The sequence below is a fragment of the Pithys albifrons genome, chromosome 7, assembly GCF_047495875.1.
Source record: "Pithys albifrons albifrons isolate INPA30051 chromosome 7, PitAlb_v1, whole genome shotgun sequence".
Lineage (NCBI taxonomy): Eukaryota > Metazoa > Chordata > Aves > Passeriformes > Thamnophilidae > Pithys > Pithys albifrons.
In genome coordinates, this window is record NC_092464.1 from 7,600,392 (window position 1) to 7,623,998 (window position 23,607).

The following is a 23,607-nucleotide window of genomic DNA, read 5'->3' on the forward strand; positions in this document are numbered from 1 at the left end:
TTAATTAGAGCAGCCACAGAAAAGTTAAAAGTCATGTTCCTCTACAGGACATGGTCCAAACCTTCTATAGAGCAGCCAACAACACGGAGTATTTCTTCTGCCTTTGCCCACAACTTTCTATCAAAAATAAAACTGCAGGTATGTTTTCACAGGAGAATCCTTATCTTCTGGCATTTCCAAGCTCCAGGGAAAACTAAGTGGCTGGAATCAGTTAAGTTAAAAAAGGGAAATTTGAATTTTATGCGTAAGTACAAACTTAAACCAACTGAACTGTTATTTGTATTTTATTTGCTCTATAAAAATTCTAGGAATACAAAGAAATTTTACTGAATATAAAATCTACACATGTTCTTTCTAGGTGTCCACAAAAATACTAGTTTAGTTGAAAATAAATATAAAACCTGCAAAATACTTTAATTTGGTTTTGCTAAGAATTATAAAAAGGATGAGGGAAAAGGGTGAACTAGTTCCTCTTTCTTTCAAGCTTGTTGCTTTAATTCCATAGTTCATATTGTCTCGGTTTGAGGGGAAAAACCAAAATGTTTTACCCACAAGCAGGGGAGGGGCCTCCTCCTCAATAATCACACCACTCTTTATCAAATTTAAGAAAAGGAATTTTAATACAAGAAGGATAACTGATATATATATATATATATATATATATATATGTAAACAGACTAGTGCAACCCACTTCCCCAACACCATAAGAGGAAAAAAAAAAAACAACAACAACAAAACCCAGCAGGTTTTCCTCCGGGAGAAAAGGTTATACTTAAGTGTCCTTGTCACAGCCCGCTGGCTGCAGAGTGAGTTTCAGTCCCTCTCCAGCGAAACAGACGAGCAGTGGGCTTTCAGATGGACTCAGTCTCTTTCCCTTGTGTTCCCCGTCCAAGAAGCAGAAAAGGTACGAGCGACCAGCAGCAAATCCAAGGCAGGTAGCAGCACGGCAGGAAAAAGTAATCCGAAGTAGGCAGCGGCAAGACAGCCAGGGAAAACCCCAGCAGTAACCAGCAGGGCAGCCTGCCTCCTTGGAGCCCCCACTCCCCCGTTCCGCCGAGCCAAGACTGAGGAGAATATCCAAAAAAAACCAAAAGAGACAAACCTGCCCCCACCCCAGCGATCACAGTTAACTACTTCTTTTGTCAACCGCTGGCCTGGGCAGTTAAGTGGCAGGGGAGAGAATTTACATAATAATCCCAAACTACAACATTATCCACCCCTAAATTCTCTTCCATGCCGATACTCTACATTAAACTTAAATTTTCTTTCAAATGATTAAGTGTTTACAAATACAGTAATATGAGTCGTTTACCCAGAGATAAGTTCCCCTTGAGGTACACATCGTGTCTCTCCATCTTCCTACATCACCCACCAGGTGGAACCAGATCCTTGAGCAAAGACAACCCCACGAATGGGTTTGCCTTTGCCTGAGGCAGGGTTGATCCAGACTGTTTTCCCTAGCATACCTCTCAGGTGTATTACAGGGACTTTGTCTCCATCTACAGTGTGAAGGGGTTCTGATTGGGCAGGGCCGGCTCGATTGACAGAGCCTCTAGTGTTGACTAGCCATGTAGCCTTTGCTAAGTGTTGATCCCAGTGTTTGAAAGTCCCTCCACCCAACGCCTTTAAAGTGGTTTTCAACAGTCCATTACACCGCTCAACTTTCCCGGCAGCTGGTGCATGGTAGGGGATATGATACACCCACTCAATGCCATGTTCTCTCGCCCAGGTAGCAACTAAGCTGTTTTTGAAATGAGTTCCATTATCTGACTCAATTCGTTCTGGGGTGCCATGTCGCCACAGCACTTGTTTTTCCAGGCCTAGGATGGTGTTCCGAGCAGTGGCGTGAGGCACTGGGTGTGTCTCCAGCCACCCTGTGGTTGCTTCCACCATGGTGAGCACATAGCGCTTGCCTTGGCGGGTCTGTGGCAGTGTGATGTAGTCAACCTGCCAGGCCTCCCCGTACTTATACTTATCCCAGCGTCCACCATACCACAGGGGCTTCACTCTCTTAGCCTGCTTAATGGCAGCACATGTCTCGCAGTTGTGGATAACCTGAGAGATAATGTCCATGGTTAAATCCACCCCTCGGTCTCGTGCCCATTTATAAGTGGCATCTCTGCCCTGATGGCCCGAGGCATCATGGGCCCATCGAGCCAAGAACAGCTCTCCCTTGTGCTGCCAGTCCAGATCTGTCTGTGATACTTTCACTTGCGCAGCTCGGTCTGCCTGTTGGTTGTTGAGATGTTCCTCATTGGCCCGATTTTTGGGCACGTGTGCGTCTACGTGGCGGACTCTCACAATCAGCTTCTCTACTCGGGTGGCAATATCTTGCCATATATCGGCAGCCCAGATGGGTTTCCCTCTGCGTTTCCAATTGGTTTTCTTCCATCGGTCTAACCATCCCCAGAGAGCATTGGCCACCATCCATGAGTCGGTGTAGAGGTAAAGCTTTGGCCATTTCTCTCGTTCAGCAATGTCCAGGGCCAACTGCACGGCTTTAAGCTCTGCAAACTGACTCGACCCACCTTCTCCTTCAGTAGCTTCTGCAACTTGTCGTGTGGGACTCCATACAGCTGCTTTCCATTTGCGATTAGTCCCTACAATGCGACAGGAGCCATCGGTGAAGAGGGCGTAGCGTATTTCCTCTTTTGGCAATTGATTGTATGGTGGAGCTTCTTCCGCACGTGTCACCTGCTCTTCCTCTTCATCTGCTAGACCAAAATTTTCACCTTCAGGCCAGTTTGTGATGATTTCCAGGATCCCAGGGCGATTTGATTTTCCTATACGGGCGCGCTGCGTAATCAGGGCAATCCACTTGCTCCAGGTAGCATCAGTGGCGTGATGTGTAGAGGCAGCCTGTCCTGACAACATCCACTTCAGCACTGGTAGTCGAGGTGCCAGAAACAGCTGTGCTTCTGTGCCAATCACCTCTGAGGCGGCTTGGACTCCTTCATAGGCGGCTAGGATCTCTTTCTCTGTGGGGGTATAGTTGGCTTCAGATCCTCTGTAGCCTCGGCTCCAGAATCCAAGTGGTCGGCCTCGAGTCTCACCAGGCACCTTCTGCCAAAGGCTCCAAGACAGGCCATTATTCCCGGCGGCGGAGTAGAGCATGTTCTGTACGTCTGGTCCTGTCCTGACTGGTCCAAGGGCTACAGCCTGAGCAATCTCATGCTTGATCTGGTCAAAGGCTTGTTGCTGCTCAGGGCCCCAGTGGAAATCATTCTTCTTACGGGTTACCAAGTAGAGAGGGCTTACAATCTGACTGTATGCTGGGATATGCATCCTCCAGAACCCTATGGCACCCAGGAAGGCTTGTGTTTCCTTTTTGCTGGTAGGTGGAGACATTGCTGTGATCTTATTGATGACTTCTGTTGGAATCTGACGGCGTCCATCCTGCCACTTCACTCCCAGGAACTGGATCTCTTGGGCTGGTCCCTTAACCTTACTCCGTTTGATGGCAAAGCCAGCTCCCAAAAGGATCTGGATGATTTTCTCTCCTTTCTGAAAAACCTCTTCTGCTGTGTCCCCCCACACAATGATGTCATCAATGTATTGCAGGTGTTCTGGAGCCTCACCCTTCTCCAGTGCAGTCTGGATCAGTCCATGACAGATGGTGGGACTGTGTTTCCACCCCTGGGGTAGTCGGTTCCAGGTGTACTGCACGCCCCTCCAGGTGCAAGCAAACTGTGGCCTGCACTCTGGTGCCAGAGGAATGGAGAAGAACGCATTAGCAATGTCAATAGTGGCATACCACTTTGCTGCCCTGGACTCCAGTTCATACTGGAGCTCCAGCATGTCCGGCACAGCGGCACTCAGCGGTGGGGTAACTTCATTCAAGCCACGATAGTCCACAGTCAATCTCCATTCTCCATCAGACTTATGCACAGGCCAGATGGGGCTGTTGAAGGGTGAGTGGGTTTTGCTGACCACCCCTTGGCTCTCCAGTTCACGGATCATCTTATGGATGGGGATCACAGCATCACGGTTCGTTCGGTATTGCCGACGGTGCACTGTCGTGGTGGCAATTGGCACTTGCTGTTCCTCAACTTTCAACAGTCCAACAGCAGAAGGACTTTCTGAGAGACCTGGCAATGAGTTCAATTGTTCAATCCCTTCTGTCTGTACAGTGGCTATTCCAAAAGCCCATCTATGCCCCTTTGGGTCCTTAAAATATCCATTCCTGAGGTAGTCAATGCCCAGGATACATGGGGCGGCTGGACCAGTCACAATGGGGTGTTTCTGCCAATCTCTCCCTGTCAAGCTCACTTCAGCTTCTAGCACAGTCAACTCTTGAGATCCCCCTGTCACCCCAGAAATAGAAATAGTTTCTGAGCCCACATGTCCTGATGGCATTAATGTGCATTGAGCGCCAGTATCAACCAAAGCCTTATACTTTTGTGGGTCTGATGTACCAGGCCATCGAATCCACACAGTCCAATAGACACGGTTGTCCCGTGCCTCTACCTGGCTAGAGGCAGGGCCCCTCTAACACTGATCCTGGTCATAGCGGTCAGAACCTTTTCTCGATGAGTACACCTGGGAGGTGCCCTCCTGTGGGTCAGATTCTTGCCCGTGGGAAACTGGGACTGCACTTACTCTCACTGACCTTCTTCCATTCTCCTTCAGTTCTTGTACTCGGGCTGCAAGGGCACGGGTGGGTTTCCCATCCCACCGTCCCATGTCTTCTCCATGTTTGGCCAGGAAGTACCACATCTCAGTTCGTGAGGTCTGTCCACTTCCTCTGGCTGGGGGGCGTCTGGCTCTGACTTCAGAGGTTCTCATTCGCACTGGTGCCACTTGGAGACTTTCCCTAATTTCCTCTCTGATCGCTTTTACCTCTGCAGGCAGCGTCTTGAGACTCTCAACCAATGTCTCTACAGCAGAAATACGGGCCTGCATTGGGCTGTGGGTCATGCTTTCATATATCCGGAGCTTATTTGCTACTGCGCCCACTGTTTCATGGTTCTCTTCCCTATACATGGATGCCAGGAAATCGGTGTATTCAGCTGGCCCCGAGCGTGAAAGGTCCCACCACATATGTGGTGTGCATCTGACCTTGTCAGGGTCATTATTGGCTTGCCCACCTCTTCCAAAAAGCACGTCCATCATTGCCATCTCCCTCAGACGTAAAATTCCTTCTTCCATCGTCTTCCAAGTCTTCCTAATATGATGTTCCTGCAGGATTTCTCTATAAACAAACTTCTCTCTTACACTCGTTAGAAGTCGTGCCCAGAGTGAAAGGGGCTTTGATTCCCTCACGAACACCTGTTCAATAGCCACGTCCTGGGCCAGAGCCCCCAAAAACCTGGCTTCAGCACCATCCAGTTGTAAGGTTTCACCCATAAGGTCCCAAACTCGGATCAACCAAGTCAGGATGGGCTCACCCGGGTGTCGAGCAATGTCTTTCCGCAAACTACGGAGATTATCAAATGACAATGACTCAGTGATGATCTCAGGCTCTGGGTCTGCTTGCTGTGGAGGTGCAGCAGCCCCCTCATCGTCTGCTGGATGGTCTAATTTGGTCTTATATTTCCTTTTCTGAATAGGGGCAACTTCCATAGGCTTGGCCTGTCCTCCTGGTTTAGCCTCATCCTTTTCTCCCTTCACTGTGGCATCAGGGGTTTTATTCTCTCGCTTTTCCCCCTTCACTGGGCTAGGTTTCTGAATGCATTCTGGAAAAACTCTGGCCCTACCTTCAAACATTCTGTAAGCTGCAGGGATACAACCCTGCAGAAAAACCATAAAGAGCAAGATATCTCTGGCATCCAGGGAGAATTTAAACATCTCAAAAGCTGTTGTAGCAGACTTGAATGGGGAATGGACAAAGGGTTGGGAGAAGAGATTCCCCTTTGTTCCTTCCCAAGGGTCCGTACTATTATCACTGAATCCCCAGAGGTAGCAGCTTAGGTTGCGGCAGGAAAACAGCCTGGAGAGCACCACCCACATGACATCCAAAGGCATCGAATTCATGGCACCATAAATCCAGAGTAAGAACTCAATAATAATTGCGGCTATTTGAGTTTTGCTCATTGATTTGTTGATAAGACTTAAACCTGCCGCTCCTTTTGGCATGAATTTGTACCAACAAAAAGCCAATATATTATACAGGATGGTCCTGATGAACTCTAAGCTCAAGACCCACATGGTGCCACAAAATAGCAGTTATCCTTCTTTGTTTACAAGCCCCACGTTGGGCGCCAAGAAATGTCTCGGTTTGAGGGGAAAAACCAAAATGTTTTACCCACAAGCAGGGGAGGGGCCTCCTCCTCAATAATCACACCACTCTTTATCAAATTTAAGAAAAGGAATTTTAATACAAGAAGGATAACTGCTATATATATATATATATATATATATGTAAACAGACTAGTGCAACCCACTTCCCCAACACCATAAGAGGAAAAAAAAAAAACAACAACAACAAAACCCAGCAGGTTTTCCTCCGGGAGAAAAGGTTATACTTAAGTGTCCTTGTCACAGCCCGCTGGCTGCAGAGTGAGTTTCAGTCCCTCTCCAGCGAAACAGACGAGCAGTGGGCTTTCAGATGGACTCAGTCTCTTTCCCTTGTGTTCCCCGTCCAAGAAGCAGAAAAGGTACGAGCGACCAGCAGCAAATCCAAGGCAGGTAGCAGCACGGCAGGAAAAAGTAATCCGAAGTAGGCAGCGGCAAGACAGCCAGGGAAAACCCCAGCAGTAACCAGCAGGGCAGCCTGCCTCCTTGGAGCCCCCACTCCCCCGTTCCGCCGAGCCAAGACTGAGGAGAATATCCAAAAAAAACCAAAAGAGACAAACCTGCCCCCACCCCAGCGATCACAGTTAACTACTTCTTTTGTCAACCGCTGGCCTGGGCAGTTAAGTGGCAGGGGAGAGAATTTACATAATAATCCCAAACTACAACACATATGAAGTAAGAAAAAAATTCTAAGGAATGTAGAAAAGCCTTAATCACACCACACTGGGCTGAAAAACAATGGCACTGACATGAAAGGATTTTCATTTCTAAGAAATACCTGGCTGCATCAGATTTTAGGAATACATGCATTCCATCCTCTTCTGCAGGGCTGATTTCCAGCAGCACAGACCTACTAACCCAAAATGAGTTTCCTCCCGGGGAGTTTGAGCTGCAGCAGCACAGGGCACTCCAGGTGAGACAGGGGGATGGAGACAGGGCAGTAACTCAGGTCTGGGTGAAAGAGGAGAATCTGCATTTAATAGCATATATTAAGTATAATGCTACCTTTAAAATACTGTTCCTGGCTCACGAGGACAAACTGCATTCTCCACTGACTTTTGAGAAAGAGCTCCATTTAAAAAAGGTAAACTCCCCTTTTCATACCCACAGTGCTTTAAGGTACAAACAAAATTGCTGCTTCCCATGTTCTTTTATCACTGCATCTTTCTTAGACTTGTATCCTAAAGGCTCACTTTTCCAAATAGCATAATTTTGGCAGAGGCTGAGGTCAGTGCACTCCCAGATTGCATCCTGCCTCCTCCTGCAGTATTACAGGGATATGAAGATGCTCAGCACCTCGGAAATCTATGCCTGCTATACAGCTAAAACAAATATGCAGAGCATGAATATTAAAATTACCAGAGAATTAAAGAAATGTCTGCATTCAAAGCAAAAATAAAACTGGAAATTTCAAAATTTCCCGGGGTGCTCTTTTTGATCAACTAGAACTTTGGCTTCCTTTCAATTTAGGCATTTCTTCTATAGTGCAATGCAAAATACAAACTACATTGTGAATAATATAAAAGCTTTTTTTCCAGTTGGGAATGCTGCCTCATATCCATTGTTTTGGTTTTTTTTGTCAAGCATATTTTTTAACAAGTATGATGTTATGAACCAGTTAATCATCAGTGGAACTGTATTCTCCACAGAAAGGGGGGCACTGCTTCTTTTACTAGTACAAATTATGTAGTCCTATAATTTCCACATTTTAGAGTTCTCTAGTTCTACTTGAATATTCCCATTGTTTTTAAGAAAAAACTCAAGAATGCCCTTTATAGTAATTCCTACTGGAAGTGTCTACTCATGGTAAACCATCTGACTTGGGTTGCTGTATATTTTTTCATGTATTTGTGTACTTACACGAGTCTGAAATAAAATACATATTTTGATGGAAAAGAAAGCCCAAATGAAACAAATTCATAGAATCATCAGCTCTGTGGGATGTTGAAAAGGCAAAGGTCACTCAGTGCCACAGAAAAGGAACTGACAGTGTGAAGAAGTGATCAGATGGAAGGTTATAATGGGAGGGGGGGAAAAAGGAAGTTTTCCTACAGGAAGAATAATTAAACTGAACTCATTGTGAACAGAGTAAATGAACTATACGCAGCTGGGAATCCAGACACACATTCAGCTTCAAAAAGCTGCCTCACAAGTCAGAAATTCAAATGTGTCTCACAACAAATTTTTTTAGGCATCTCCCTCTAAAAGAGAGATACTCAAAGAGCTAGATACTTCTTCTTAATATGCATTTTTAAAATAATCTGTTCAATCTAAACTATAAAACGTGCTGTGCAACATGACTGAACGAAAATCGCTGTGAGAAATACTTCCCCCTTGTTTGAGTAATTTGAATTTGTAAGCTAATGTCAGTTTTTCTATGAAATAATGCTCTGTGTGCAATTTTCTTTCTTGTACAGCACTTTGAAGCTTTCAAAGGGCACTCTAGGTTCATAAATAATATGGTATTCTTTGCCAGAACTGTAGGGCATTTCCCATAAATTCTGAATCTTCTTTGCCAAAATTGCAACATGTTGCATGCCAAATCCTGCACACAAATGTTCTACATGTGGCAAATACATATTGGTAAAAACCAGAGGCCTGGCATTCCTGGATTTCTTACAGAGTGGGGGCAGGGAAATAAGTGGGAAGGAGTAAGGAGGAGGGAAGAGAAAAATGTCTGTGCATCACCTAAAAAACCTGCCAAATCCACCCTTCACCCTACTCAAACCAAACCGTAACCAGCACTTAATTATTTTCAAAGGCTGAACTGTTTGCTGCACATAGTGCAAATTCACAGGTACCCACAGCTGGGCCTTTAGTTTTCCTTCAGTTATGGAAATCAGGCTTCTTTTTCTGAGATAGCTGTAGACTCTTCAAACCCAGATGTTTGTAAGGGGCAGCACACCTGCAATCCCTGCTCCTCCCAGAACAGTGCAAATGAAAGGGAGAGGCTCTGAGCTTGGAGAAGCACAATCGGGACTGCCACTATTTCACAGGCTGTGAAAATGAATCCTCTTCTTCAGGTCAAGTCGTGAATGCATTTCATACGCTCAAGGCCATGGGGAATAAATCAAGGCCAATGTTTATAAATTGAACTCTCACCTCTTTGCAGTCTCCCCCATGGACAACCAGGGTCCTGCTTTTGGAGCTTAGAAGAGAAATGTAAAGCAGCAAGACCCAGAAATTCAGTCAGTGCATTTGGCCACACACCACACAGGTGAGATTACTGAAGGATACTTGCAATTTAATGTCTCTTTGGTTAAGCACAAACAAGCAATGCCAACATTCCCCTATAGTTTGGACTGAACTCCTGCAGTAATTAGAAAATTTTACCATTCTGCTCTTCACTAAATTTTAAGAAACTGGTGACAACAATTCTTAACAACTCAACAACAAACAGCTCCTATTAAAGGTGTTAGAAACTACTTAGAGCTAATCAGGCCTTAAACACCAAGATTTGCTAAACGTTTACAAAACAAATGGAAGTTAAAACTGAACTCCACATTCTGCAACACTAAATGAACGTTTTACTACCTGGTTTCTTTTGAGGTGGCAAGAAACGACTGTAAAACCTTTGCTGTTGCCAGAATTACACTGCTTAGAGAAAAATATCCTGTGGGTTACCATTTGTTGCCATGACTTACAAAGATATGGTCTATAGTCGGTATCGGTTTCATGTGGAAGTTTTAAAGGGAAAAAGTTTTCTGCAGAGTTTGCAGATTTCTGCATAAGTGTCTGTGTTGTTGCAAAGAGGACCAAGTGGTGCTGTCTCACAAGCTTTTCAATAAAGTTGGCACATTTCTTCAGATTCATCTCCTGCAAGGTAAGGCTCTCCCCTCCATTGCTTCTGTCTATCCAATAAAAAGCTGATATACTGTCTACAAGCAGCACACAGAGCGAGGGGTGAGCGCAAAACAGGTTTTCTAAAGAGTAGAGAGTTAGCAGTAACTGAGTGCTATTATTGCAGTTCACAAGAAAAAGCCTTGCCAGGCATTGTTTTATCATTTCTTCTGTCCTTTGTGCCAGTCTGTTCTCCAGAATGGTCACCAAGCGCAGCATATCAAAATGGTAGTCCGTGTCGATGAACATGACTTCTACTTCCAGTCCTCCTCCCAGTTTTGGAATGATGCAGCGGGCTATCAGGTGATAGAGCATTTCCGTTTTTCCTGTCCCTTCTGGACCATGGAATTCAATGATGTCTCCTGTTCAAAAACAAAGCAGCATGTTGTCAGGCAAGGGCATTTATAGCCCAGAGCTGATGTCCAGTGAATGAACACTCAGTATTCCACAAATTGGAAAAAACATTTTAGAAAGTTTGATATTCATTACACTGTTTAAATCCTGGTTAACATCTACCAAGACACATTTCAATTGTCAAGAAAGGCCTCTAAAGGCGAGAAAATCAACTGGGAGCAAAGGTTGAAACCCTCTGCCAGTAGCACCCAGGACAACAGTATCAATAAAAGGCTGGCAACTGGATTTCATCTGTACCATTATACAAGTAGATGAAGGCAGAAGAGGAAGCTGCAATAAAGAAATGGCTAAGAAATCATCTACACTATGCACACACAATTAAGGAATAAATAAAAGAGGACAAGCAAACCAAACCAACCAACCAGAAGTCCAAATCATGTTGGCACATCTATTTTTCAGCACAGCCCATCCTTCAGCATTTCACGTGTGCTGTTAGTTTGTTCAGTACCTGCACATGTCATAAGATACCCACAGGAATCTGTGACTGGTGAAGAGAACACCAGTAGGTTTATTTAGCACTTACATTCATCTGGGGTGATCATAACAAGAAACTTCTTTTTTTGACAAAGGGGACTCAGATATTCCTTCAATTACAGGCAACACCTCTGTCAGAAGCAAAGGATCTCTGCTCATAAAGGGATTCAACCTAATTGCCTCATCCATGTGGGTCAGTAAAATACATATCACATAAATCTAAAAAGTTATCTAAAAACAGCATTATGCTTCATTAGGAAACCAGTTCTTTTGTTGGATGTGAATGCAAGATATCCTAAAGTCTGATCAAAAGTCTTCTGATGTCTTAAGTAAGACTAAAAGAGGTTAGTTTATTAGTAGCTGTTTATAAATTTCTAATTTAATATAATAATATGGGAACTGGATTATTTATTTATGACATTTTGGATTTTAGGCAGAAGGACACATGCAGTAAGGAGAATCACACAACTGTAATTGCAGGAAGGTGACACATTTCCATGGCCTTGGCAAGTGCAAATGGCATAACAGCTTTTCATAGAGGGATGTGAGAGTAGAGAATTAATTGCAACTTTCCTTAAACATGTTTGTGCCTGCCTGAGTCAACAGGGTTTTTCAAGTCACTGCTCAACTTCCAGAGGATGTCCTTGCTCACAAGTGTTTATAATGACAAGAGGCAGCATGAGGGGCAGAAGGTGGCAGGGAAGAGACCAAACTCTTAGTCACCCTTTGCAAGCAATTTACACCTGAGGTGACAAGTCTGTCCGTTTCTGTGGCTCTCAGACCATCAGCCTCTCCATAATGAAATTCCTGCTGCTCCCCAACTGCAATTCCATTTCTATGAATTTCTGATACTTCAAAATTATTGAAAAGCTTGATTGCCTCTCAAAACTTAGCTGTTTCAAATGGCTCACCCACTTGAGATGAAAGGTGACTACACTTGCTGGGACACAAATCTTCATTTTCTCTTCCTGTCCAGAGGTCAAATGCCCAATTCTGGCACTCGCAGCCAGTAGCTGCCCTGCTGTCACAGCGGCCTGTGCCAGGCACACACTGCACCCTGGTAGGGTGAGATACCAGCTTGGAAGGACTCCTCCTAAATGTCCTGGGTAGGTTTCTCCCTCATATTTCATTTATTCAAATATTTTAGAGCAATTGCATAAGGCACCTCTTGTTAAGGTACGAAGTGTATCCTCTGTCTGCCACTGACTTTGTGCCACCCTGAATGGCATTTCTGAATCTAGACCAGTAACTGAATGGGGCCAACATCCAATAGAGACGCTTCACCTGCCTTGACAGCAAAACATGACCTGTTTGATTCAGTAAGTTATTCTGGGAGCATTATAAATGCTCCACTTTTTCCATTTGAAGTTGTTCTATTAGAATGTCTGTGTGCTAGAGAATAACATTGGATGAGATTTTATTATTGGCAGAACTAATAAATTCATTTAAGCAAAAATTCTAAGTTGAATGACAAAAATCAGTCTCACAAGCTTTTGTGGTGTTTCTTTATAAACCTTGACAGCAAAACAGCCAAGTACCCCACAGAGTTTGTTCAACTCGGCTGAACAAGATACACAGCTGTGTTGTAGTTTGACCAACACACTTGAGTTACTCTGAAAAGAGTAACAGCTTGGACTGCAAGAAAACCTCAAGAGAGCTGGGGATTTCTGTGCCTTCCTGATTATCCAAGAGGCTGCCCACAAGAAGAACGGGTGCAAAACAGAAGCCATTTATAGCAACATCTATAAATGTGGGGTCTCACTGAATTAGCAACCAGGCTGTTAAAGTAAGATAAGGGGAAATTCATTCCTCTGGATCAGAGAGGACAAACCATGACACAGCAGAGGAGGAAATGAGGCCAGCAATGTGTTCAAGAAGCCTCTGACACTCTCACGATAGGTCACAGAAGAAACTGAGTGATCAATACTAACATCAGCCATTAATGTCAAAATAACTTTGAAAGGAGGATTAGTAAAAAGACACTGCCACAGGATAAGAACAGGCTGAGAGGGAGAGTAGGAACAGACACTTAAACATGGACGAAAGTTAATGGGAGTTTTTTCTAATAGAACTGGTGTTGGCAGACGTTAAACATATCAGTACATGAATGTTCCATTAACTTGGCAAAACATGTAGAAGACAAACTAATTGGGTTAATAAAGACTTAATTTTGTGAAGATTTCACAGATGGAGATGGATAAGCAAAGTGATTTCATACAAAATTCAGGACTGATGAATTCAAGAAGTAGATTTTACGGAGTCACCCAATACATTGCTCGGCTCATGGCAGCTTGAACTGGCCCACTATGGGCAGACTAAAGAGATCAACAGTCCCCTGCTATGAACCAGCATGTAGGATAAACTGAGTGCCATTGCATAAATGTAAATATTTATGTAACACTAATATATTTTTAACTGAAACACGGTGCTCAGTCCTGGTCATCAATTCAGTGTTATTGATCTTTTCAATGAGAAGAGCCTTATTTGGGTCTGTAATCACTCCATTAGCAAATGCTGGTTAAACTATTTTCTGACACTGCAGTCACAAACAGGCTGTTGGAACACTCAGCAATAACTCTGTGGGTTTCACATCATCTGATACCTTGAAGTTACAGGGCTGGTAATTTACAATACTGTGCAGAAGCTGTCACTGGTATTTACACCATTTATAAGGGAACTAGAAGGGCCTAATATTTATTCCAAGTTAATGTTGGGTGTCACGCTATAGCTGAACATCAGAGCTTTACACTGACACCCACACTTTCATGCCAGTGGCACAGGAGAAATATGACTGGCAACAGGGGAAGATTATTTAAAGCTTGTGTCATTTTTGCTCCATTCCAGAAGAGCTTAAATGGTATGTAATTAATATGCTTATGTGTTCTTAAATATGCAAGTCCCTCATAATTAGAAGCAGTGGCTGGAATATCACAGCAGTACCTCTATTACCTGTACCTATTTCACAGCACTCTGACATACATGTAATGAACACTTAACTACAATGTAACACTTGAGTAGTTTACTGAAACTTCACGTATGTGTTTGTTTTAAATACCATCAGAAAAAAGAAAATTTAGGTCTTTGCATTGCTTTAATCACAGCATTTAGATTAAGAGCTGTTCAGGGCAGACTTCACGGCCAATGTATCACAGCATTCCACAGTGGCCCACTAGAAGTCGAGTTCATGACAAATGGAGAGGAAGGTCTTCAGCAGGGATTTAAGACTGAATAATGAGAACACACATCAAAATAACACATGGGCTCACATGAATACTGTGGTATTAAAAGACTAAGCAAAAACTTAATAAAAGGTGAAGTCCATTTATGTATATAGAGCTAAAGATCTGTGCTAATACGTTAGGCAGCTTCGTTAATGTCAGCCAAAATGCATGGCCAATTATGGGTAATAATTAATGCCATTTGTTCAAAGCAGAAGAAAAATACAAGTGCTTCAAAAGCTCAATGACTGTGTTGGCATAGAAAAACCAGTGACGAATTTTAGAGGTTTGTAGCCATCTTAGAACTGAGGTTCTGGAACAGCCTTTGAACAGGCATCAACAATCTACTTAGCTTTAAGAGCAAAACAAATAATTTGACATAAAATTATGTAATGCTGTGGACTGCAGGCCATTATTGACCCTCAAAAAGGCTTCCTAGAGTCTGCTCGACCAGAACATGGCCTGTTTAGTCTCAAACATTTGTTTCTTGTGTATAAAGTTGACTAAAAAACCACCAAACCCCAGACTAAAAAGATCAGTGTTTTCTATTACCATATGTTTTCAAAATACAAATATCTTTTCAGAAAATTAAGATTTTGAGAGCCTTGTGAAACATATTCCAATTTCACCACTGATTCTTAATTCTTCTTGTGGGCAACAAAGCACTTCAGAATTGAGAGTATTTATATATTCTTTTGTTCTCCACTTGCACTGGCTTACCAGTATTTCTCTGCCCTTTATCTTCATTGTGTCACATTTGAACCTTTTGGGGCAGAAATCATATACTGCTAAAGCCCATATGTATTCTCACGTGCTGCAAACCAGTACATGAATAGTCTCACAATGACTGCATTTGTAGACCAAGCATCATCTCTCGTCCAATTATGCTGATTCTTCTTTCTGCTTTTTCTGCTATTTCTTCTGAACCTTCTGCATTTGTGGGAATTCAGATTGCAGACAAGTGTGCTGATAAACCACTGCAGCCAGTACTTGCCATATGAAATCCACTCATTCATACACACATTCCACAACAGTAGAACCTCACCAGGATCCTCACAGTTTGCCATTCACGTGCCTTTTTTCCTATAAATTTCTAATTTTGTGTAATCAGAGTTGTCTCTTCCATTATGAAATAATGAAATTTCACACCATCTGGAAAACCAGTCTGACTTCCTGAAGAGTGTGTGAATTTGCGCTTAGCTCGTTAAAAACATCCAATATTGGTCTTAAAACTTCTTGCTAGAAGACTCTCCCTGAGAGGAGAAGCACTTGGTGTCATTGCCTGATTTCTCCAATTTGAAATTCTCGTTTATTTCCTGAAGGTCCATGAGCCGTGTTGATCCCAACACTGTCCGTGAACTCGTTCAGCTGATCAGTACCCATGTGCATAATGGAATTGTTCCTAAAGTTCCACCTAAGAATAGTTAAGATTTGTCAGGCCAACACTGAATGGCTCAATGACTTGGCTTTATTGAAAAATTCTGCTTGCTCCTTTATCCTGATTTACCCAGGCCACTCCATATCACTGAACTCTTTGCTATTTACTGAACCTCATGTTGTTGTTTGCAAATTTCTGCACTTATGGCTTTGTGGCGGTTGTTTAGACCACTTACTAAAAAAAACTAAGAGGTTTAATAACAGATTGTAGAACAAACTGCTGTAAAACTGACCACTGTACTTGGTATTTCCTCACCTACATCTGTGTTTTGATACACATAAAGTAGATTTTAAAGCCCATTTAATAACATCCTGAATGGTGACTTTGCATTACTCTGTTTTATCTACTTTGCATAGAACTACAACAACAATTAAAATTCTGATCCAGGGCAAAATCATCTACTTGCATCCTTATCTCTATCACACTGCTCTGAGAATACTTTTAGACCAACAGTTTTTCATAAATAGGATAAAGACACATTTTTACCATGAACAGGAGATCCCTCCTCAGCAAACAGGTAAGGTTCAAGATTCTTCAGAGAACTTCTGCCCTCAAGTCGTGCAAGCAGCTTTTAAAGAAAAGACAGAGACATGCTGTTAACTCAAAATAATTGACCTACGGAATAAAATGTAAATACGACAGTTTTCCATGACAGCCCTATCAAAAAATTAGCCTGGTTTTAAAAATATTTTCATAAATACACATGGAAACATATAGTCTGGACTACAGCAACAGACAGTTCCATCCTTACAATGCACACACAGATTCAATGGCAATGAGGAGTGGATATATTAGGGGAAATAAAGCTTAAAAAGTAAAGCTGCACAGGTAGATTAGCAAGAAGGATCACCTCTGGTATACAGCAGTGTTGCCACAGGAAAGAACAAAGGGAAAGAAGACAATTTTTAACAACCATCACCTTCATAAAAAACTACTGGTTGAGAGGTGAAACCTCATCAATTTCCCGAGTCAGTCCCTCTGAGCATTTTTAAGTAAAACCATGTGCGTTTCACCTGAAAAGTTACACAGGACTCCTCTGGGCTACAATCCTATTCTATCATAGTTACTTGTTCAAACAGAGTATGGATTACGAACGATCAAAAGTAATTAGTCACCAGTGGCTCTTTTTAAAGCAAGCTTGAATTTGTAAAGCAAGTTCTCCAAAGCTCCTTGTAATGTAAGTCCATTGTAAAACAAATTAGTTCAAAGTTCACGGACAATTTCTTAAAATGAGAGGTATTTGCATAGCAAGGAGAGAGGTGTTCAGGTAACCTGTGTTATTAGCAGCGCTGGCACAGTGAATACCAAGAATGAACTTTTCCCCCAGTACCAGAGCTGTTATTCATGGGAAAGGACACATCAGGATGCTCAGAGTGTCACCAGAGCACGTTTGGCACCCTGCTTGCCAAATATTTCATTCTCCAACACACCCAGAGATCTGAACAAAACAAATCCTGTTCAGTTTTATCCCATCCTCCTCAAGACCAAACAAGCAGTGTGAATACACCTTTAAACACCTGCTGCCTTATCTTGCTTTCCTCTTTGCCACATCCATAAGCAACATTTGCTCTGAATTGTCTTAACAGTTTTTTAAAGAGCTGTGTGTGTTTGCCTTTAATAGTAGAATAAAACTCCATGAAATGGCCCTGAATTTACTTCAAGTGGTCCCAAAGGGAATCTAAGTGTGACATTTTCACTGACATTTTAACAGTCCCTTCTATTAACAAAATGTCAGCGTGTTTGCCTTGGCCCGTTCACACATATCCAGGAGAGTTTTCTGACTCCTCCACTGAAGGGCCTGAAAAACACTTGAATTGACCTTGCTCTGGATCTGCAGATCCTCCCAATACATTTCACACATTTGTGCAGCACAGAAAACGCTCACACAGTGAACTCTCGAGTATTTTGGGAACCAGTAGGGTCCTGTGACCTGGACAAAGGGAAAATCCAGATGGACACACATACTCCAGAATATAGGAACGTATTATGGGGCACATAAACCATGAGCTCTCAGCTACCAAGAGAGACCTCACATGTGCAGCGTTCCTGTGCCAGCAGCTGCCAGTGCCCGGCCCTGGCCCCTGGCAAGGAGAGGCTGCACCCACTGGGGAGAAGTGCTGGGCATCTTCCACACCCTCATCCAGCAATGGGAGTCAAGAGGAAACCCACAGGCTGTTGCTTGTTGATGCTCTTCCCTTTGCAGCACAGGAAGCACCGCTCCAGCATTCTGGGATCACTGGGGGCTGGATCATGGGCACTACTGGGCCCAGGAGTCACAACCATTGCTGGCCTAAACACATTTCTGCAGCCTCCTACCCTAAATTTATTTGTATGTTAATGAACACATTCTCTGTAGTTTATTTCTTCTGGAAATAATGAGCCCAAGTCTTCTTTTAGACTGTCACCTCTTTAAGCTTACTGCTAGAGCTTTGGAAACACACAGGAGATTGATTGTTATCAATTAAATATGAATCTGCAGTTATTTAAATGACAAGTTTATATATTAATTTTAAATAACTACAGGTGCTTACTCTGAGCACTGCTCATGTAGGTAATTTATGGTAATTTGCTGATGATAGTGCACCTGTGTTTTTATCAAACTTGTATTTACTTCCCAGTTCTGAAGCAGAATCTCCAAAGGCACTTCCCTCATTAATGTCGTGCTGGGAGCAACGGGGTTCCTGGCAGAAACAGGAACAATTTTCCTTCAACTCTCACAAAGGTTTGTCCACACTACAGCAGAAGTGATGGAAGTAAAGCTGAGATGAGACACTAGACAGGCATCCCTCACCTTTGCCTGCATTCCAGACAGGGACAAGGAGGGGCTTTCCACATTGGCAAAGGCCACCCTGGCTCTGTTCCATGTGCACGTGTAAAATGAGGAGGTGGAGAAATCTCCAGCATTTAAAGGCTAATCTGGAGGGTGAACATGAGGTGTCCCAGAGAGTGTACAGATCACAGCACACAGAACAGAGCTTTGGGTTGGAAGAGCTTGGGAAAAAACCCCAAGACATTTCAATTACGTACTACAGACTTCAGATTCTATAATCTAACTGTAGATCCTCATTTCTTCTTTCAGAAGCCTCTTTTCCTCTTCTTTTACACAAAACACCACCTTTTAATAACCTGCTTGTGGTAGGTCTTTGCTCTTAGGTGTTAAAGTGTAATTATGCCAGTAAGAAACTGCACATATGTGCAGTTACATGCAGTGAACAAGTTATACAGAAGTGTCAGGCAGCAGCTGAGTTAAAGTTCATTAATGACAAAGCTGATGGTACTCAAATATTTCAACTCTGCCTTTTATAATTGATCACCTTTCCAATAAACAAATATGCACATGGACAGACTCAATGACTAATAGGTGATGTGCTTATACTCTATTGGTTTCAACAGAGCTATGCACAAATGGAAACATGCACGTAGGTCTTGTCAGGAATGAGAGATTACTTCATTAAAATGTTAAAGAAATTCAAATTAAATACTCCAGCTCTGTTAGAGGCTGTGAGCTAACCTAGAGGCTGTTTACACATACAAACCTATCTTGAGTGCAAGACAAAACTTAATTTTCAACCACTATAACCACTCTGACTGAGCTTTTGTAAACTTTGGGCATGAAGACATATGCAAGCAATTTATCATTCATTTTACCGTGATACACCAAAGGTGTTTTGCAAGAAGTTCTAATTTGTTCTATTAATTATACTTAATAATAAGAGTACAAGACTGTGGTCCCAGCATAACCTGATCTTACACAAGAGGCTATTCAAGGATGTATTGTTTTAAATTGTTTTCTGTTTCAAGGGCTTTTACCACTTTTCTCTTGACACTATATTCATACATTAACCCTTCTTAATCCATCTGTTGCCAATTCTTCCCTTGTTCCAGGTTGGCCACCCATCCATGGCAGGCAGTTGATGCCATGTGCATTCCCTGTTGGCACTACTCACATGGACAAATAAATGCAATGGACACAAAGCACAATTCATGTCCTTAATTCGTGTCTATTTGCTGACAGTGGACATCTGGTACCATTTTTCTTTTTCAAGTGTAAAAAGGGCTTAAGAGTTCAAGTCCCCATGAAAAACACGGGAGATTTATCAAGAAATATTATCACGTTTCCATGTTTTTTTAAGAACTATTCAACATACGCTGGTAGAGTTACACACAAATCTCCAAGCAATTAAGTTGATGATTGGAAGTTTCTAACAAATACACCACCCAGCAGAGAAAAAAACACAAACCCAAATAACACAACAAAACCCTCAAACTCAAACTCCTTTTCTCCTTCGAGGAGGGAAGCAATTCCACCTCCCATTCTGTTTATTTACAGAATCATCGAATCATCAACGTTGGAAGAGACCTTTAAGATCAACAAGTCCAAATGTTTAAACCAAACCTTCCTCACGGCTCTTCTTCCTCAGGCACCCACGCCAACTCTTGGGTGGGAGCGCGAAGGGAATAGTGATAAAGGAATCCCGAAACATCTGACCCGCCTCCCCCCGCCTCGGACAGGCGTCCACCCGCACCCGACACAAGGTAAGGCAATGTCCCACGGGACGCTGATCCCGCCTGGAGCCGCTGCCACCCGCGGAAACCCTCCAGGGAATCCTCCAGGCGGCTGAACCGCCTCCTCCCCTCGCACAGCGGCCTCTCGGGAGGCTCCGCTGCCGCTTCCCGGCGCCCGCCCTGGGGCGGCGCAGGGAGCGCCCGGCGCTTCCCCTTCCCCCGGCTACGGCCTCGCCCAGCCCTCCCCGCCCGGCTGCCCGGGCCCCGGGGCTGAGGGGGCCGGGGCGGGGGCGAAGGCAGCGCCTCACCTGCGTGCCCGACTCCGCCCTGCGGGGTGCGTCCCCCATGGCGGCCTCAGGGGCCGTGCCGCCCCCGCCGCCCCGCAGCGCCCCCGCCCGGCCGTCCGCTCTGCGCATGTGCGGCTCGGCCCCCCGGGAGCGCGGGGTGGGGCCCGAGGGGTGGGGAGCCCGGGTTCGAGTCCCGCCTCGGGCTCCAGGCGCGGCAGCCCGGCTTGAGACTCGTTGGGGGCCGCAGGGAGAGGAACAGAACCTATTGTGTTGGTAAAGAACTCTGAGATCACCGAGTCCAACCGAACACCACGGTGTCAACCAGACCATGGCATTCAGTGCCACGTCCAGGCTTTCCTTAAACACCTCCAGGGACGGCGACTCCACCACATCCCTAGGCAGCCCATGACGATTCTAGTCACACTTTCGGTGAAGAAATTCCTCTTAATATCCAACCTAAACCTCCCCTGGTTCAGCTTAAGACTGTGTCCTTTTGTCCTGTCGCTGATTCCCTGGGAGAAAAGGCTGACCCGCACCGGGAGGAGGCTGTTTGTTTATTCTGAAGTTTTTATTTTAAGTTTTTATAAGTTTGTGGGGGGGATTTTCCTGGTCCTGATGAAATGGGACAGGTGGCTGGGTCAGTGTGACTCAGGGGATGCTCCCTGTGACATGGGGGTAGCTGTGACTCGGGGGATGCTCCCTGTGACACCGGGATAGCTGTGACTCGGGGGATGCTCCCTGTGGCACCGGGGTAGCTGTGACTCGAGGGATGCTCCCTGTGGCACCGGGGTAGCTGTGACTCGGGGGATGCTCCCTGTGACACCGGGGTAGTTGTGACTCGGGGGATGCTCCCTGTGACACCGGGGTAGCTGTGACTCAAGGGAAGCTCACTCGCGTGGCCGTGATTAAACTCTTGACGCTTGAGAAATTGCTCTTTGCCAAAGCCAGCTCTCAATTGTGGCTTAAATTAAAAGGGGTCTAGAATGTTTTAAATATGTCCCTGGAATGAACTACTGGACTTGCTTGGTGCAGGATGCCCCGGGGCAGGAGCCGATGTCCAGTGAGTCCCTCTGTCAGCAGGATCTGCTCCTCCCCAGGACTACAACTTGTCTACTGATGTTGTGCCACCTGGGGAGGCCAAGAGGGATGGCCACAGGGAGAGTATGGGAGAACCAGTTTGTGTTTTCCATAGGCTAAGTGCAAAACCAGCAGGATAAGAATAGCAGCTCCCAATATCTGCATATCAAAGGGCTGTAAAGATACCATCCCTTCAGGTCTAGCGAGGTCAGCGGTGATACTGCACGTCCTTACAGTTAAGAGGAGAAACTGGTGGTGGAGTTCTTTGTTTTTTCAAAGACATCATGTTTGCCTGTAGGAAACAATTTCTTCTAGCTTGGTCCCAAATCCACCACAATCAGAAAATCTAACCTCAGATGAAAGCTTTGTTTCAGCCCAAAATATTCAGCTCCAATTCAAAACACCCTGTTGTTGCCACCTGACTCACTCAGGTTTTAGATGGATGCCACCAGCCAGATTTAACTCTACTTAAACCTCCAGTTTTAGTCTCCAGTTGTAATTCTGCTCATTACAGCACAGAAGGGAGATGGTCTCTGCACAGCTGTAGTAGCCTTTCTTCTTTTCTGTGCATGGATACACATGCCAAATTACCAAGAACATGGAAGGTGATCTCTAGTGAGAAAGACTTGGATGGCTGAGAGAAGCACAAAAATGCAACTGCAATACTTCTGGTTTAATTGTATTGAAGGAAGTTTCTGTTCTGCCAACATAAAGGACAGACAACCTTGAGAGCTGTGTGTCTGACTATACTTACAGCACCTCAGTGGTCTGGGCCACTGAAGAGTTCAAAAGATTTCTTAATTAGTAGTGATTGCCCTCAAAGCAATGACTGATGAGTGACGTAGCTCAAGAAGAGAGTGGACTCGCTGTGACTTATGACAAAGACACTACTCACTGCATCAGCAACGTGATTTTTAAAAAATAATTATAGGTTCTTTTTTACTCTTCTCTAATTAAAGACATTGCACTAAATTTTAAAAAGTGATTGTTACTTGAATTTAGAGCCATAAAATACACAGCACAGATAAATGAAGCCCACTCCTATCTCATGACTTACCACTGCAAGTATCCCAGTAGGGTTCTGTGGGAGCTCCTCTACGGCACAGGTGAAGACAGTTTTGGTATCACAAACTGTGATGAAGTGTCACAGTTCAATGGAGATCAACTAACAAAGATCCAACAGAGAGAGGGTAAATGCACTGAATTTACCTGAGCAGTTGGGAAAAAAAGGATATTTAATTACTTGAAATAGTATGTAACGATTAGAAATCTGTAAATCAAATACACTGGTCACCTTGATAGGCAGATTGCATGTCAGCAGTCAGAATTGCTGGCATCTTACCACATTTTGTAATATTTTATCAAAGCTGTCTATGTATTTCTCATCCTTCTTTTTTTTAATTTTTGTTTATTTTCCACCCTGGCTTTATTGATTTGGCTCCTTAGGAGAAAAACAGTAACATAGGTAAGGAGGAAAACTCTTTACCATTTCAGCAGAGCCAGGATTTTAATTGTATACTCTATTTTTGCGGTGGGGTTGTGGTAGACTAGTTTATTTATTTACTTATTTATCTATTTGTCCTTTTATTTATTTAATTCTGATTAATTCTCTCATATTTTCCTGTAGCATTTCTAAGTGATAGTGTGTGATCCAGGAATACAGCATCTCACACACTCCTTACTCTTCCTTCTTAACCAGCAGAAACCTCCTCAATGCAGTGCAGCTATAAGTAGCTCAGAGTTTCCAGGGTCTCTGTGCCACAGCACACCTGTTTCCACAGACAGAAAATTACTCTTCCTTTGTTTGGCATGTGGGGAGCCTGAGGGTGCCCCTCAAGCCACAGGTACTGCTCATGTAGCAATTCAGCAGCAAGAACAGGGACTTTTTTAACGGTAGAAAGATCAGACTCCAGGGGTGAGCATTTCTGTTCTTACGAAGTGTGTATTCTGGAGAAAATTCCTCTTTCCTAATTTTGATTTTGAACATTCACCACACTGAGATGCTGTATTTTCCACTGGATGTGTTTTAGACCTTCACCACATGGAGAGAAAACGACAGTGCAAAAGAGGAAGGTATTTAAAGTGGAGTCGTAGCCCTTAGCAAAATAATTTTTTCATT

General features: G+C 43.8%; 1 protein-coding gene across 2 annotated transcripts; it reads right to left on the bottom strand.

Annotated features, from left to right (window-relative positions):
* Positions 1-20,524, bottom strand: XRCC2 (X-ray repair cross complementing 2). Of its 2 annotated transcripts, XR_011698295.1 has the most exons (4): positions 20,433-20,524; positions 16,105-16,186; positions 7,013-10,436; positions 1-201 (listed from the first exon to the last, which is right to left on the bottom strand). XR_011698295.1 is itself a non-coding variant. In XM_071560801.1 (3 exons), the coding sequence occupies exons 1-3, from the start codon at positions 20,469-20,471 to the stop codon at positions 9,721-9,723; spliced, it is 837 nt and encodes a 278-aa protein (XP_071416902.1). In that variant the 5' UTR covers positions 20,472-20,524; the 3' UTR covers positions 6,330-9,720. The 2 variants fall into 2 exon arrangements, 1 of the variants encoding a protein (XP_071416902.1); XM_071560801.1 differs by lacking the exon at positions 1-201 and having other exon boundaries at positions 6,330-10,436.
* Positions 20,525-23,607: the final 3,083 nt, after the last annotated feature.

Coding starts and splice junctions, on each gene's coding strand:
- XRCC2 (XM_071560801.1), bottom strand. CDS start 20,471: ATGGGGGACGCACCCCGCAGGGCGGAGTCGGGCACGCAG. Junction 16,187..20,432: donor GGGCGGAGTCGGGCACGCAG/GTGAGGCGCTGC, acceptor TTTCTTTAAAAG/CTGCTTGCACGACTTGAGGG. Junction 10,437..16,104: donor GGAGGGATCTCCTGTTCATG/GTAAAAATGTGT, acceptor GTTTTTGAACAG/GAGACATCATTGAATTCCAT.